Genomic DNA, 17,499 nt, shown 5'->3' with positions numbered 1-17,499 from the left:
GTTCTTGAGATAAGATACCCAAGTAATTTTGGGTGGTCTCCTGAGCCTAAAATCGACACAGGTAAGGGCCTGTGGTGTTTAAGGGGGTCATTGGGGCCGACTGAAGTTCTTGAGATAAAATACCCAAGTAATTTTGGGTGGTCTCCTGAGCCTAAAATCAACACAGGTATGGACGGACCTATGGTGTTTAAGGGGGTCTTTGGGGCCAAATGAAGTTCTTGAGATAAAATACCCAAGTACTTTTGGGTGCTTTCCTGAACCTAAAATCGACACAGGTACAGACCTGTGGTGTTTTAGGTGGTCATAAGGTCCGAATGAAGTTCTTGAAATAAAATACCTAAGTAATTGGGGTTTCTCTCATGAATCTAGAATCAACACAGGTACGGAACTGTGGTGTTTTAGGTGGTCATAAGGGCCAAATGAAGTTCTTTAGATTAAATACCTAAATATTTTGGGGTGCTCTCCTGAATCTAAATTCGACACAGGTATGGACCTGTGTTGTTTTTGATGGTCATGGGGGCCAAAGGAAGTTCTTGAGATAAAGTACCCAAGTACTTTGGGTTGCTCTCTTGAACCTAGAATCAACACCTGTGGTGTTTAAGGGGGTCATGGTCGACAAATGAATTTCTTGAGATAAAATACTCAAGTAATTTGGGTTGCTCTCCTGAACCTCAAATCGACACAGGTACGGACCTATGGTGTTTTTGGTGGTCATGGGGGCCGAATGAAGTTCTTGAGATAGAATACCCAAGTACTTTCGGTTGCTCTCCTGAACATAAAATTGACACAAGTACGGACCTGTGGTGTTTAAGGGGGTCATGGGAGCCAAATGAAGTTCTTGAGATAAAAGACTCAAGTAATTTAGGTTGCTCTCCTGAACCTAAAATTGACACAGGTACGGACCTGTGGTGTTTTTGGGGGTCATGGGGGCCGACTGAAGTTCTTGAGATTAAATACCTAAGTACTTGGGTTGCTCTCCTGAACCTAGAATCAACACAAGTAGAGATCTGTGGTGTTTTTGGTGGTCATGGGGGCTGACTGAAGTTCTTGAGATAAAATACCCAAGTACTTTGGGTTGCTCTCCTGAACCAAAAATTGCCACAGGTACAGACCTGTGGTGTTTAAGGGGGTCATGGAAGCCAAATGAAGTTCTTGAGATAAAATACCCAAGTACTTTGGGTTGCTCTCCTGAACCTAAAATTGACACAGGTACGGACTTGTGGTGTTTTTGGTGGTCATGGGGGCCGACTGATGTTCTTGAGATAAAATACCTAAGTACTTTGGGCTTCTCTCCTGAACCTAGAATTGACACAGGTACTTACTTGTGGTGTTTTTGGTGGTCATTGGGGCCAACTGAAGGTCTTGAGATAAAATATCCAAGTAATTTTGGGTGGTCTCCTGAGCCTAAAATCGACACAGGTACGGACCTGTGGTGTTTTTGGTGGTCATGGGGGCCGACTGATGTTCTTGAGATAAAATACCCAAGTACTTTCGGTTGCTCTCCTAAACCTAAAATTGACACAGGTACAGACTTGTCGTGTTTTTGGTGGTCATGGGGGCTGACTGATGTTCTTGAGTTAAAATACCCAAGTACTTTGGGTTGCTCTCCTGAACCTAAAATTGATACAGGTACGGACTTGTGGTGTTTTTGGTGGTCATTGGGGCTGACTGAAGTTCTTGAGATAAATACCCAAGTAATTTTGGGTGGTCTCCTGAGCCTAAAATCGACACAGGTACGGACCTATGGTGTTTAAGGGGGTCATGTGGGCCAAATGAAGTTCTTGAGATACAATACCCAAGTACTTTTGGGTGCTTTCCTGAACCTAAAATCGACACAGGTACGGACCTGTGATGTTTATGGGGTTCTTGGGGGCCAAATGAGGTTCTTGAGATAAAATACCCAAGTAATTCGGTGTGCTCTCCTGAACCTAAAATCAACACAGGTACGGACCTGTGGTGTTTTAGGTGGTCATAAAGTCCGAATAAAGTTCTTGAAATAAAATACCTAAGTAATTGTGGTTTCTCTCCTGAACTTAGAATCAACACATGTATGGACCTGTGGTGTTTTAGGTGGTCATAAGGACCAAATGAAGTTCTTGAGATTAAATACCTAAATATTTTGGTGTGCTCTCGTGAATCTAAAATCGACACAGGTACCGACCTGTGTTTTCTTTAATGGTCATGGGGCCGAAAGAAGTTCTTGAGATAAAGTACCCAAGTACTTTGGGTTGCTCTCTTGAACCTAAAATCAACACAGGTACGGACCTGTGGTGTTTAAGGGGGTCATGGGAGCCAAATGAATTTCTTGAGATAAAATACTCAAGTAATTTGGGGTGCTTTCCTGAACCTCAAATCGACACAGGTACGGTCCTGTGGTGTTTTTGGTGGTCATGGGGACTGAATGAAGTTCTTGAGATAAAATACCTAAGTACTTTCAGTTGCTCTCCTGAACGTAAAATCGACACAGGTACGGACCTGTGGTGTTTAAGGGGGTCATGGGAGCCAAATGGAGTTCTTGTGATAAAAGGCTCAAGTAATTTGGGGTGCTCTCCTGAACCTAAAATCGACACAGGTATGGATCTGTGGTATTTTTGTGGGTCATGAGGGCCAACTGAAGTTCTTGAGATTACATTCCTAAGTACTTGGGTTGCTCTCCTGAACCTAGAATCAACATAAGTACGGATCTGTGGTGTTTTTGGTGGTCATAGGGGCCGACTGAAGTTCTTGAGATAAAATACCCAAGTACTTTAGGTTGCTCTCCTGAACCTAAAATTGACACAGGTACGGACCTGTGGTGTTTAAGGGGGGTCATTGGGGCCAAATGAAGTTCTTGAGATAAAATACCCAAGTAATTTTGGGTGGTCTCTTGAGCCTAAAATCGACACAGGTACGGATCTATGGTGTTTAAGGGGGTCATGGGGGCCAAATGAATTTCTTGACATAAAATACCCAAGTACTTTTTGGTGCTCTCCTGAACCTAAAATCGACACAGGTACGGACCTGTGGTGTTTATGGGGTTAATGGGGGCCAAATGAGGTTCTTGAGATAAAATACCCAAGTAATTCGGTGTGCTCTCCTGAATCTAAAATCAACACAGGTATGGACCTGTGGTGTTTAATGTGGTTATAAGATCTGAATGAAGTTCTTAAAATAAAATACCTAAGTAATTTGGGTTGCTCTCCTGAACCTAGAATCAACACAGGTGCAGACCTGTGGTGTTTTAGGTGGTCATAAGGGCAAATGAAGTTCTTGAGATTAAAAACCTAAATATTGCAGGGTGCTCTCCTGAACCTAAAATCGACACAGGTATGGACCTGTGGTGTTTTTTGTGGTCATGGGGGCCGAATGAAGTTCTTGACATGAAATAACCAAGTACTTTGGGTTGCTCTCCTGAACATAAAATCGACACAGGTACGGACCTGTGGTGTTTAAGGGGGTCATGGAAGCCAAATGAAGTTCTTGTGATACAATACTCTAGTAATTTGGGATGCTCTCCTGAACCTAAGATCGACACAGGCACTGACCTGTTGTGTTTTTGGTGGTCATGAGGGCCAACTGAAATTCTTAAGATTAAATTCCTAAGTACTTAGGTTGCTCTTCTGAACATGAAGAGGAAGGTTATTAGGTACAGTAGGGTTGAGGGACAAGTCAATTGGGAGGTAAGTTTGAATGGAGAAAAACTGGAGGAAGTGAAGTGTTTTAGATATCTGGGAATGGATTTGGCAGCAGATGGAACCATGGAAGCGGAAGTGAATCATAAGGTGGGGGAGGGGGGGAAAGTTCTGGGAGCGATGAAAAATGTGTTGAAGTCAAGAACGTTATTTTGTAAAGCAAAAATGGGTATGTTTGAAGGAATAGTGGTTCCAACAAGGTTATATGGTTGCGAGGCGTGGGCTATAGATAGAGTTGTGCAGAGGAGGGTGGATGTGCTGGAAATGAGATGCTTGATGACAATATGTGGTGAGGTGGTTTGATCGAGTAAGTAATGAAAGAGTAAGAGAGATGTGTGGTAATGAAAAGAGTGTGGTTGAGAGAGCAGAAGAGGGCGTTTTGAAATGGTTTGGTCACATGGAGAGAATGAGTGAGGAAAGATTGACAAAGAATATTTATGTGTCAGAGGTAGTGGGAGCGAGGAGAAGTGGGAGACCAAATTGGAGGTAGGAAGATGGAGTGAAAAAGATTTTGAGTGATCGGGGCCTGAACGTGCAGGAGGGTGAAAGGCATGCAAGGAATAGAGTGAATTGGAAGGATGTGGTATACTTGGGTCGACATGCTGTCAATGGATTGAACCAGGGCATGTGAAGCGTCTGGGGTAAACCATGGAAAGTTGTGTGGGGCCTGGATGTGGAAAAGGATCTGTGGTTTTGGTGCATTATACATGACAGCTAGAGACTGAGTGTGAACGAATGTGGCCTTTGTGTTCTTTTCCTAGAGCTACCTTGCGCACAGGTGGGGGAGGGGGTTGTCATTTCATGTGTGGCGGGGTGTCGACAAGTATGAATAAGGGCAGTCAGTATGAATTATGTACATGTTTATATATGTATATGTCTGTGTATTCCTGGGGATGGGGGTCAAGGAATACTTCCCATGTATTCCCTGCGTGTCGTAGAAGGCGACTAGATGGTAAGGGAGTGGGTGGCTGGAAATCCTCCTCTCTCGTTTTTTTTTTTAATTTACCAAAAGAAGGAACAGAGAAGGGGGCCAGGTGAGGATATTCCCTCAAAGGCCCAGTCCTCTGTCCTTAACGCTACCTTGCTAATGCGGGAAATGGCGAATAGTATGAAAGAAAGAAAAGATGTCTGTGTTTGTATATATATGTATACATTGAGATGTATAGGTATTCCTGTATCATGATCACACGCAAAATTGTGATCTTTCCAACATATATAGGTATACATATGTGCGTGTGTTGACTTGTATGTATATACATGTGTATGTGGGTGGGTTAGGCCATTCTTTCGTCTGCTTCCTTGCGCTACCTCGGTGACGCAGGAGACAGCGACAAAGTATAATGAAAATACATATTGGGAAGAAAGAATACTTCCCACACATTCCCCATGTGTCATAGAACTTAGAAGGCGACGAAAAGGGACAGGGGGCTAGAAACCCTCCCCTCCTTGTATTCTAACTTTTTAAAAAGGGAAACAGAGTCATGCGGGGATTGCTCTTCCTCCTTGAAGGCTCAGATTGGGGTGTCTAAATGTGTGTGGATGTAACCAAGATGAGAAAAAAGGAGAGATAGGTAATATGTTTGAGGAAAGGAACCTGGATGTTTTGGCTTTGAGTAAAACGAAGCTCAAAGGTAATAGGGAAGAGCGGTTTTTGAATGTCTTGTGGGTAAAGTCAGGGGTTGGTGAGAGGACAAGAGCAAAGGAAGGAGTAGCAATACTCATGAAACAGGAGTTGTGGATGTATGTGATATAGTGTAAGAAAGTAAACTCTAGATTGATATGGGTAAAACTGAAAGTGGATGGAGAGAGGTGGGTGATTATTGGTGCCTATGCACCTGGGCATGAGAAGAAAGATCATGAGAGGCAAGTGTTTTGGGAGCAGCTGAGTGAGTGAGTTAGCAGTTTTGATGCGTGAGACTGGATTATAGAAATGGATGATTTGAATACAAAGGTGAGTAATGTGGCACTTAAGGGAATAATTGACATACATGGGTTGTTCAGTGTTGTAGGGTTGTTCAGTGTTGTAAATGGAAATGGTGAAGAGCTTGTAGATTTGTGTGCTGGAAAAAGACTGATGATTGGGAATTCCTGGTTTAAAAAAGAGAGGTATACATAAGTATATGTATGTAAGCAAGAGAGATGGCCAGAGAGCGTTATTGGATTATGTGTTAATTGATAGGTGCATGAAAGAGAAACTTTTGGATGTCAATGTGCTGAGAGGTGCAACTGGAGGGATGTCTGATCATTATCTTGTGGAGTCGAAGGTCAAGATTTGTAGAGGTTTTCAGAAAAGAAGAGAAAATTGGGGTGAAGAGAGTGGTGAGAGTATGTGAGCGTGGGAAGGAGACTTGTGTGAGGAAGTACCAGGAGAGACTGAGTGCAGAATGGAAAAAGGTGAGAGCAAATGACATAGGGGAGTGGGGGAGGAATGGGATGTATTTAGGGAAGCAGTGATGGCTTGTGCAAAAGATGTGTGTGGAATGAGAAGCGTGGAAGGTGGGCAGATTAGAAAGGGTAGTGAGCGGTGGGATAAAGAAGTAAGATTGTTAGTGAAAGAGAAGAGAGAGGCATTTGGACGATTTTTGCTGGGAAATAGTGCAAATAACTGGGAGATGTATAAAAGAAAGAGGCAGGAGGTCAAGAGAAAGGTGCAAGAGGTGAAAAAGAGGGCAAATGAGAGTTGATTGATAGTATCATTAAATTTTAGGGAGAATAAAAAGATGTTTTGGGAGGTAAGTTTGAATGGAGAAAACTGGAGGAAGTGAAGTGTTTTAGATATCTGGGAGTGGATTTGGCAGCGGATGGAACCACGGAAGCGGAAGTGAATCATAGGGTGGGGGAGGAGGCGAAAATTCTGGGAGCCTTGAAGAATGTGTGGAAGTCGAGAACATTATCTCAGAAAGCAAAAATGGGTATGTTTGAAGGAATAGTGGTTCCAACAATGTTGTATGGTTGCGAGGCGTGGGCTATGGATAGAGTTGTGCACAGGAGGGTGGATGTGTTGGAAATGAGATGTTTGAGGACAATATGTGGTGTGAGGTGGTTTGATCAAGTAAGTAATTGGAGGTGGAAAGATGGAGTGAAAAAGATTTTGAGTGATCGGGGCTTGAACATGCAGGAGGGTGAAAGGCATGCAAGGAATGGAGTGAATTGGAAGGATGTGGTATACTTGGGTCAACGTGGTGTCAATGGATTGAACCAGGGCATGTGAAGCGTCTGGGGTAAACCATGGAAAGTTCTGTGGGGCCTGGATGTGGAAAGGGAGCTGTGGTTTTGGTGCATTATTACATGACAGCTAGAGACTGAGTGTGAAAGAATGTGGCCTTTATTGTCTTTTCTAGCGCTACCTCACACACATGAGGGGGGAGGGGGTTGTTATTTCCTGTGTGGCGAGGTGGCGATGGGAATGAATAAAGGCAGAGAGTATGAATTATGTACATGTGTATATATGTATATGTCTGTGTGTGTATATATATGTATACATTGAGATATATAGGTATGTATATTTTGCGTGTGTGGACGTGTATGTATATTCATGTGTATGTGGGTGGGTTGGGCCATTCTTTCGTCTGTTTCCTTGTGCTACCTCGCTAACGCGGGAGACAGCGACAAAGCAAAATAAATATAAATAAAAAGATGTTTTGGAAGCAGGTAAATAAAGTGTGTAAGACAAGAGAACAAATGGGAACAAAGATGAAGGGGCTAATGGGGAGGTAATAACAAGTAGTGGTGATGTGAGAAGGAGATGGAGTGAGTATTTTGAAGGTTTGTAGAATGTGTTAGACGACAGAGTGGCAGATGTAGGGTGTTTTGGTCGAGGTGGTGTCTGAAGTAAGAGGGTCAGGGAAAGTGATTTTGTAAACAGAGGAGAGGTAGTGAAAGCTTCATGGAAGATGAAAGCCGGCTAGGCGGCATGTTTGGATGGCATTGCAGTGGAATTTATTAAAAAGTGGGTGACTGTGTTGTTGACTGGTTGGTGAGGATATTCAGTGTATGTATGGCTCATGGTGAAGTGCCTGAGGATTGGCAGAATGCATGCATAGTGCCATTGTACAAAGGCAAGGGGGATAAAGGTGATTGTTTGAATTACAGAGGTATAAGTTTGTTTAGTGTTCCTGGGAAATTATATGGGAGGATATTGATTGAGAGGGTGAAGGCATGTATAGAGCATGAGATTGGGGAAGAGAATTGTGGTGTCAGAAATGGTAGAGGATGTGTGGTTCAGGTGTTTGTTTTGAGGAATGTATGTGACTAATACTTAGAAAAACAGATGGATTTGTTTGTAGCATTTATGGATCTGGAGAAGGCATATGATAGAGTTGATAGAGATGCTCTGTGGAAGGTATTAAGAGAATATGGTGTTGGAGGCAAGTTGCTAGAAGCAGTGAAAAGTTTTTATTGAGGATGTAAGGCATGTGTACGAGTAGGAAGAGAGGAAAGTGATTGGTTCCCAGTGAATGTCGGTTGCATCAGGGGTGCGTGATGTCTTCATGGTTGTTTAATTTGTTTATGGATGGGTTGGTTAGGTAGGTGAACGCAAGAATTTTGGAGAGAGGGGCAAGTATGCAGTCTGTTGTGGATGAGAGGTCTTGGGAAGTAAGTCAGTTGTTGTTTGCTGATGATACAGCACTGGTGGCTGATTCGGGTGAGAAACTGCAGAAGCTGGTGACTGAGCTTGGTAAAGTGTGTGAAAGAAGAAAGTTGAGAGTAAGTATGAATAAGAGCAAGGTTATTTGGTAAAGTAGGGTTGGCGGACAAGTCAATTGGGAGGTAGGCTTGAATGGAGAAAAAGTGGAGGAAGTGAAGTGCTTTAGATTCCTGGGAGTGAATTTGGCAGCGGACGGAACCATGTAAGCGGAAGTGAGTCAGCAGGTGGGGGAGGGGGTGAAGGCTCTGGGAGCATTGAAGAATGTGTGGCAGGCGAGAACGTTATCTTAGAGAGCAAAAATGGGAATGTTTGAAGGAATAGTGCTTCCATCAATGTTATATGGTTGTGAGGTGTGGGCTATAGATAGGGTTGTGCGGAGGAGGGTTGATGTGTTGGAAATGAGAAGTTTCGAGGAAAATATGTAGTGTGAGGTGGTTTGGTCGAGTGAGTAATGGAAGTGTAAGAGAGATGTGTGGTAATAAAAAGAGTGTGGTTGAGAGTGCAGAAGAGGGTGTTTTGAAACGGTTTGTTCACTTGGAGAGAATGAGTGAGGAAAGATTGACAAAGAGGATATATGTGTCAAAGTTGGAGGGAATGAGGAGAAGTGAGAGACCAAATTGGAGGTGGAAAGATGGGATGATAAAGATTAATGCAATCAGGGCCTTAACGTGCAGGGTGAAAGGCGTGCAAGGAATAGAGTGAATTGGAAGGATGTGGTATACTGGGGTTGACATGCTGTCAATGGATTGAACCAGGGCATGTGAAGTGTCTGTGGTAAACCATAGAAAGTTTTGTGGGGCCTGGATGTGGAAAGGGAGCTGTGGTTTCGGTGCATTATACATGACAGCTAGAGACTGAGTGTGAACAAATGTGGCCTTTGTTGTCTTTTCTTAGTGCTGTATCATCAGCAAACAACAAATGACTCACTTCCCAAGCTCTCTCATCCACAACAGACTGCATACTTGCCACTCTTTCCAAAACTCTTGCAATCACCTTCCTAACAACCCCATCCATAAACAAATTAAACAACCATGGAGACATCACGAATCCCTGCCGCAAACCAACAATCACTGAGAACCAATCATTTTCCTCTCTTTCTACTCGTGCACATGCCTTACATCCTTGATAGAACCTTTTCAATGCTTCTAACAACTTGCCTCTCACACCATATATTCTTAATACCTTCCACAGAGCGTCTCTATCAACTCTGTCATGTCCCTTCTCCAGATCCATAAATGCTACATACAAATCCATTTGCTTTTCTAAGTATTTCTCACTTACATTCTTCAAACACCTGATCCACACATCCTCTACCATTTCTGAAACCACACTGCTCTTCCACAGTCTGATGCTCTGTGCATGCCTTCACCCTCTCAATCAATACCCTCCCATATAATTTCACAGAAATACTCAACAAACTTATACCTCTGTAATTTGAGCATTCAATTTTATCCCCTTTGCCCTTGTACATTGGTACTATGCAAGCATTCCACCAATCCTCAGGCACCTCACCATGAGTCATACATACATTATATAACCTTACCAACCAGTCAACTATACAGTCACCCCCTTTTTTAATGAATTTCACTGCAATACCATCCAAACCCTCTGCCTTACTGGCCTTCATCTTCCACAAAGCTTTTACTACCTCTTCTGTGTTTATCAAATCATTTTCCCTAACCCTCTCACTTTGCACACCACCTCGACCAAAATGCCCTATATCTGCCACTCTATCATCAAACACATTCAACAAACCTTCAGAATACTTACTCCCTCTCCTTCTCACATCACCACTACTTGTTATCACCTCCCCATTAGCCCCCTTCACTTATGTTCCCATTTGTTTCCTTGTCATATGCACTCTATTTACCTCCTTCCAAAACATCTTTTTATTCTCCCTATATTTAATGATACTGTTTCACCCCAACTCTCATTTGCCCTCTTTTTCACCTCTTGTACCTTTCTCTTGACCTCCTGCCTCTTTCTTTTATACATCTCCCAGTCATTTGCGTTATTTCCCTGCTATAATCGTCGAAATGCCTCTCTCTTCTCTTTCACTAATAATCTTATTTCTTCATCCCACCACTCACTACCCTTTCTAATCTGCCCACCTCCCACGCTTCTCATACCACAAGTATGTGTGTGTGTGTATTTGCGTGTGTGAATGGATGTGTCTTTGTTCTTTCCTGGCACTACCTCACTGCGAGAAACAGCGATCAGTTATGGAAAAAAGTTTACTCTCTGTAAATACTTCCTATGATGAAATTGTTCAGTCTACCTCACAATTTTGCTTTCGACTATGAGGTAGATGGAGCAATGGAGTGAAGGACGCTTTGGCATATGAGGGTTTAACATTTCATAGATGAATGGAATGCATGAAATGGAATGAATTGGATTGACTTGGTATATGAAAGGTGACATGCTGTCTGTGAGCTGAACCAGGACATGCAAAGCAGTCAAGGTAAGCCGTGGAATAGTCTGGAGGGCATATCTGTGGATGGTTGGCTATGGTTTTAGTACATTATACATGATAGAGAGTGGATGTGTATATGTGAAACTGATGTCCAGTGTCCCTGTTGTTACGTTGCGAGGATGGGAGAAGTAGTTAGGCTTAAAAAAGGTAAAAATTTGTACACATATGTGAAATTATGATTATTCTAGTGTTTTAGTTTTTGTTTTTGTTCATTTTATTATCATTAATATGCTATAGTTAGAAATTTTATTTTCAACACTAAATTTTCAGGTTAGAAAAGCAGCACAGTACAATATTAGTGCCATCCTGAAGGCATCCTCATTCATGGTGAGGGATGATGTACCCAAGTTTAATCATCCAGGGGCTGGATCTGTGGCAGAGTTTTGTGTGTCACAGCTTCGAGCTTCCAGTGAAATGGGTGACACAAAAACTGCCTTGCACACCCTTGTTCTACTTAGACAAGTCATTATGACCTTCCCTAGAAAACAGTTGAAGGTAAGATGGTTCATTTATGATTTGTTCATATGTGATGAAGTGCTTTAGTTATCTGGTAGGGGACATGACAATGAATGGAACTATGGAAGCAGAATCTAGTAATAGGGTGGGCGAGAGAGTGAACGTTCTGGGATTAATTAGAAAAGGGGGTGACTGTGTTGTTGACTGGTTGGTGAGGATAGTCAGTGTATGTATGGCTCATGGTGAAGTGCCTGAGTATTGGCGTAATGCATGCATAGTGCCATTGTACAAAGTCAAAGGGGATAAAGGTGAGTGTTCAAATTACAGAGGTAAAAGTTTGTTGAGTATTCCTGGGAAATTGTATGGGAGGGTATTGATTGAGAGGGTGAAGGCATGTACAGAGCATCAGATTGGGGAAGAGCAGTATGGTTTCAGAAGTGGTAGAGGATGTGTGGATCAGGTGTTTGATTTGAAGAATGTATGTGAGAAATACTTAGAAAAATAAATGGATTTGTATGTAGCATATATGGATCTGGAGAAGGCATAAGATAGAGTTTATAGAAATGCTCTGTGGAAGGTATTAAGAGTATATGGTGTGGAAGGCAAGTTGCTAGAAGCAGTGAAAAGTTTTTATTGAGGATGCAAGGCATGTGTACGAGTAGGAAGAGAAAAAAGTGATTTGTTCCCAGTCAATGTCAGTTTGTGGCAGGGGTGCATGATGTCTCTATGGTTGTTTAATTTGTTTATGGATGGGGTTGTTAGGGAGGTGAATGCAAGATTTTTGGAGAGAGGGGCAAGTATGCAGTCTATTGTGGATGAGAGGGCTTGGGAAGTGAGTCAGTTGTTGTTCGCTGATGATACAGCGCTGGTGGCTGATTCATGTGAGAAACTGCAGAAGGTGGTGACTGAGTTTGGTAAAGTGTGTGAAAGAAGAAATTTGAGAGTAAATGTGAATAAGAGCAAGGTTATTTGGTACAGTAGGGTTGGGGGACAAGTCAATTGGGAGTTAAGTTTGAATGGAGAAAAAGTGGAGGAAGTGAAGTGTTTTATATATCAGTGAGTGGATTTGGCAGCGGATGGAACCATGGAAGCAGAAGTGAATCACAGGGTGGGGGAGGGGGTGAAAGTTCTGGGAGCGTTGAAGAATGTGTGGAAGGCAAGAACATTATCTCGGAAAGCAAAAATGGGTATGTTTGAAGGAATAGTGGTTCCAACAATGTTATATGGTTGCAAGGCGTGGTCTATAGATAGGGTTGTTCGGAGGAGGGTGGATGTGTTGGAAATGAGATGTGTGATGACAATATATAGTGTGAGGTGGTTTGATCGAGTAAGTAATGAAAGGGTAAGAGAGATGCGTGGTAATAAAAAGAGTGTGGTTGAGAGAGCAGAAGAGGATGTTTTGAAATGGCTTGGTCACATGGAGAGAATGAATGAGGAAAGATTGACAAAAAGGATATATGTGTCAGATGTGGAGGGAACTAGAAGTGGGAGACCAAAGTGTAGTTGGAAGGATGGAATGAAAAAGATTTTGAGGGGTTGGGGCCTGAACATGCAGGAGGGTGAAAGGCATGCAAGGAATAGAATGAATTGGAACGATGTGGTATGCTGGGGTCGACGTGATGCCAATGGATTGAACCAGGGCATGTGAAGTGTCTGGGGTAAACCATGGAAAGATTTGTGGGGCCTGGATGTGGAAAGGGAGCTGTGGTTTCGGTGCATTATACACGACAGCTAGAGACTAAGTGTGAATGAACGTGGTCTTTGTTGTCTTTTCCTCGCGCTACCTAGTGTGTGTGTGGAGGTAGGGGGTTGTCATTTCATGTGTGGTGGGGTGGTGACGGGAATGAATAAAGGCAGCAAGTATGAATTACATACATGTGTATATATGTATATGTCTGTGTATGTATATGTATGTATACATTGAAATGTATAGGTATGTATATGTGCATCTGTGGACATGTATGTATATACATGTGTATGTGGATGGGTTGGGCCATTCTTTTGTCTGTAGATAGAGGAGAGAGATTACTTCCCACATATTCTGTGCGTGTCATAGAAAGCAACTTAAATAGGTGTGATTGGGGGCTGGAAATACTACCCACTGATTTTTTTTTCTAAAGGAGGGAACAAAGAAGGAGGTCAAATGAGGATTTTTCCCCTCAAAGGCTCAGTCATCTTTTATTGACGCTACCTCGCTGATGTGGGATATGGCAAATATTTATGAAAAAAATTTGTGTTACAACTTAAAATGAGGTTTTAGTATTTGACTGTTGTGAATAAGTAATGTTCAGTCATCATAATATTTAGTTCACTGTCACTTCAGATTTTTCCTGATTGTTACATAGAATATGTAAAGATGTTTGTGAGTTCATATTATTGTTGGTAATATAACGTATAGTATCAGCATTAGTTTCTTTCTGTGGCAGAGTGTGTGTGAGTGCGTCCTGTCCATCATGCAGCTGGGTATGTCTCTCATCAACACTTGTTCCATGCAAGCGCTCTACAGTCTTTTGATGTCAGGACCATCACATGCTGCCTTGCCTGCAGAAACAAACTGTGCCCTCATCCGTGCCTTAACTTCTGGAACGGCAGACTTCCCTGGTCGTTCAGTGGCAGTAATCCCTGGGATGAATGATCCTCAGCAAGCCTGTGCTTGGATAACAGTCCTCACCGTAGCATACATTAATCTGTTTAAGTAAGTGATGAATGCTGTGAGACTTTACTCTGCATTCTTAGCAATTGATGAATTTGATGTATCAAGTTAATGCCTTTAATTGACTAAGAGGACACACTGATATCAGTAAGTCTCAGTTAACCTAGAGATTTTCTAAACTTACCTATCAGTCCCCAACTGATATTTCTAGGCTGTGTCAGTACCCAGTAACCTCTTATACATATGACATATTTCCATTTCTTCTCAGCAGAAAGATTTTTTGTTTTTTTCATGTATCCTGGCTTTGGTTTACTTAAGAACTGATTTAACACTTAGACATCACCCACCCACCTGCTCCCAAAAATCTGTGGCCCTACAGTTCCTTGGGACTGTGTCATGTTCATGCATTTCATCATCTGCTGCAGTCAGCCATCTTGTTTTCAGGTCAATTACCCTTTCTTTTGTTCAATAATCAAATTATTGTGTCGGTCATTGTAACTCTTAGTAAGGTATGCACACAACAGCTCGAGTATGGATGTGAGCAGATGTGGCATATTCTCGTCTGTGATCAGGAGTGAGGGAAAATAAAAGAATTTATATGTATAATTTTTCTTTTCTCTCATTTTTGTTCATTCATTTCTGCTGTTTCCTTTGGGGTGGGATGGCATAGGGAACAGATGACTGTGAACAAGTATGAAGACATGCAATTCCTCACAACTCTCATATCTCCTCTGATGGTTCTGTATTTCCACTTCATAACTAATGAATATACTTGGTATTACTGTAACATCCACTCTTTCTTGGAAACCCCACTTTACAGGAATAGCTGAGTCTGCCTCTAAGAAATTGGGTTGCTCCATATATACAAGAGATTGATTTGTCCTTGTATGGAGTACTGCTCTCACATTTGGGGTGGTTCCAGCTCTGTATCCTTTCTTGACAGAGTTGAGTCAAAAGCAGTCTGACTCGTAAACTTTCCCAGGCTAACTTTCAAACTTGACCTCCTTGCCCTACACTGCAATGTTGATTCACTTTTCCTCTTCTATAGGAATTACCTTGGTCTTTTCTCTCGAGAGCTGGCTGCTTGTGTACCTCCATCACTAGCTAGACCATGCAATACTTGGCAAGCTGCTGGGTCACTTAATTATTGTGTGGCCATCAGCAACTCCAGGGTGGGCTTTTTTGAAACCTGCTTCTTCCCTACATGTTGAAGCTTTGAAACTTTCTACCCTCTACCCTCTCATGTCTTTTCCAGTAACTATGACCTGGTACATTTCAAAAGACATGTCTTTCATTTTCTCAAAAATTCTTAAATACCTTCCCTTTTCTTCTTTTTCAATTTCACAATTCTCTTGATATCTCAATTAAGGCCCAGCCATGATGTGGACTTTTGTTCATGACTGGAACCTTCACCATAAAATATGAATATATATTCATATTCAATGTATGTATGGATCATGGTGAAGGGCCAGAATGCATGTATAGTGCCATTGTACAAAGGCAAAAGGGATAAATTTAGGTGAGTGTTCAAACTCCAGAGGTATAAGTTTGTTGAGTATTCCTGGAAAATTGTATGGGAGGGTATTGATTGAGAGGGTGAAGGCATGTACAGAGAGTCAGATTGGGGGGTAGCAGTGTGGTTTCAGAAGTAGTAGATGATGTGTGGATCAGGTGTTTGCTTTTAAGAATATGGGTGAGAAATATTTAGAAAAACAGATGGATTTTTAAGTGGCATTGATGGATCTGGAGAAGGCATGTAATGGGGTTGATAGAGATGCTTTGTGGAAGGTCTTAAGAGTATATGGTGTGGGAGGTAAGCTGCTAGAAGCAGTGAAAAGTGTTTATCAAGGACGGAAGGCATGTGTGCAAGTAGGAAGAGGAGAGTGATTGGTTCCCAGTGAAGGTTGGTCTGAGGTAGGGGTGTGTAATGTCTCCATGGTCGTTTAATTTGTTTATGGATGAGATGGTTAGGGAGGTAAATGCCAGAGTTTTGCAGAGAGGAGCCAGTATGTAGTCTGTTTGGAATAAGAGGGCCTGGGAAGTGAGTCATTTGCTGTTTGCTGATGATACAGCACTGGTGGCTGATTCAGGTGAGAAACTGCAGGAGTTGGTGACTGAGTTTGGAAAAGTGTGAGAAAAGAGAGTTGAGTGTAAATGTGGATCAGAGCAAGGTTATTAGGTTCAGCTTGGCTAAGGAACAAGTTAATTGGGATGCAAGTTTGAATGGAGAAAAAATGGAGAAAGTGAAGTGTGTTAGATATCTGGGAGTGGACTTAGCAGCGAATGGAACCATGGAAGTGGAAGTGAATCACAGGGTTGGGGAGGAGGTGAAGGTTCTGGGAGTGATGAAGTAATGAAAGGATAAGAAAGATGTGTGGAAACAGAAAGAGTGTGGTTGAGGGAGCAGAAGAGGGTGTGTTGAAATGGTTTGGACATATGGAGAGAATGAGTGATGAAAGGTTGACAAAGAGGATATATGTGTCAGAGGTGGAGGGAACAAGGAGAAGCAGGAGACCAAATTGGAGGTGGAATTATGGAGTGAAAAACATTATTTAGTGATCGGGGCCGGAACATATAGGAGGATGAGAGGTGTGCAAGGAGTAGAATGAATTGGAACGGTGTGGTATACCGAGGTTGACATGCTGTAAGTGGACTGAACCAGGGCATGTGAATGTCTGGGTTAAACTATGGAAAGTCTGTGGAGCCTGGATGTGGATAGGGAACTGTGATTTTGGTGCAATACACATGACAGTTAGAGACTGAATGTGAACAAATGTGGCCTTTTTTGTCTATTTTCCTGGCACTACCTGACTGAAGCAGGGGGTGGTGATGCTGTTTCCTGTGGGACGGAGTAGTGCCAGGAATGGATGAAGGCAAGCAAGTATGATATGTAAATGTGTGTATTTGTATGTATATGTGTTTATGTTGATATGTATATGTATGTATATGCAAGTGTGTGGGTGTTTATATTTATGTGCATATGAGTGGATGGGCTGTTTTTTGTCTATAGCTCAGTCTGACTCCTGCCTCCAGCTGCCCGTCGAGCATTCCCATGCTTCTGGGTGCCCGTCACCCAACTGTCATATCACACGCTAAACCCTGCATGCCTTCATGAGATTTTGGTAACTGACATTTTTTTTTACAACAAAATCAAATCTAAAAGCTGGAAAAAAAAAAAGAAAAAAGAATGAAATGAAAATTTGACAAGGAATAAGGCAAATATACACTCAGATCACTGCGCAACAATGCACTTCATTCATATGTGAGCAGAATAAAAATGACAGCAAATTAGTGTGTTCACTCTTCACAGGAGCGATCACAAACATAATCTTGCAAGTGTATGGGATGGTGTCTCACGGTGAGGGTGCCACTGCCTGAGGCTGGGTTTTGCCTCTACTGGTGGGTACTTCCCTTGACCTATGTGTGTTGTGGGGATTGATGAAACCTGGGGTCATAGATGACGTTGGTTTCACAAAGTTAGGTGGCCACTGCTGTCCAGCTTCACTGAGTATTGTCTTTGTGGCTTCACCTCCACTACCACTCCCGACTTATCCCATACCACTGAAGTGATGTCCTGGACACAGACAGGGGTGCCCAT

The 17,499-nt window shown here is 42.4% G+C and overlaps 1 protein-coding gene across 1 annotated transcript in view; it reads left to right on the top strand.

The window, feature by feature from the left end:
• Window positions 1-17,499, top strand: part of LOC139749523 (RRP12-like protein) — a 249,271-nt gene that overhangs the window by 159,652 nt on the left and 72,120 nt on the right. The window contains exons 7-8 of the mRNA XM_071663484.1: window positions 11,063-11,287; window positions 13,675-13,943. Coding sequence (XP_071519585.1) covers window positions 11,063-11,287; window positions 13,675-13,943 — 494 coding nt within the window. The remainder of the gene's footprint in view (window positions 1-11,062; window positions 11,288-13,674; window positions 13,944-17,499) is intronic.

The sequence above is a fragment of the Panulirus ornatus genome, chromosome 7, assembly GCF_036320965.1.
Source record: "Panulirus ornatus isolate Po-2019 chromosome 7, ASM3632096v1, whole genome shotgun sequence".
Classification (NCBI taxonomy): Eukaryota; Metazoa; Arthropoda; class Malacostraca; order Decapoda; family Palinuridae; genus Panulirus; species Panulirus ornatus.
Note: the sequence above shows the minus strand (reverse complement) of the source record. Positions and strands in the feature narration are given on the sequence as shown.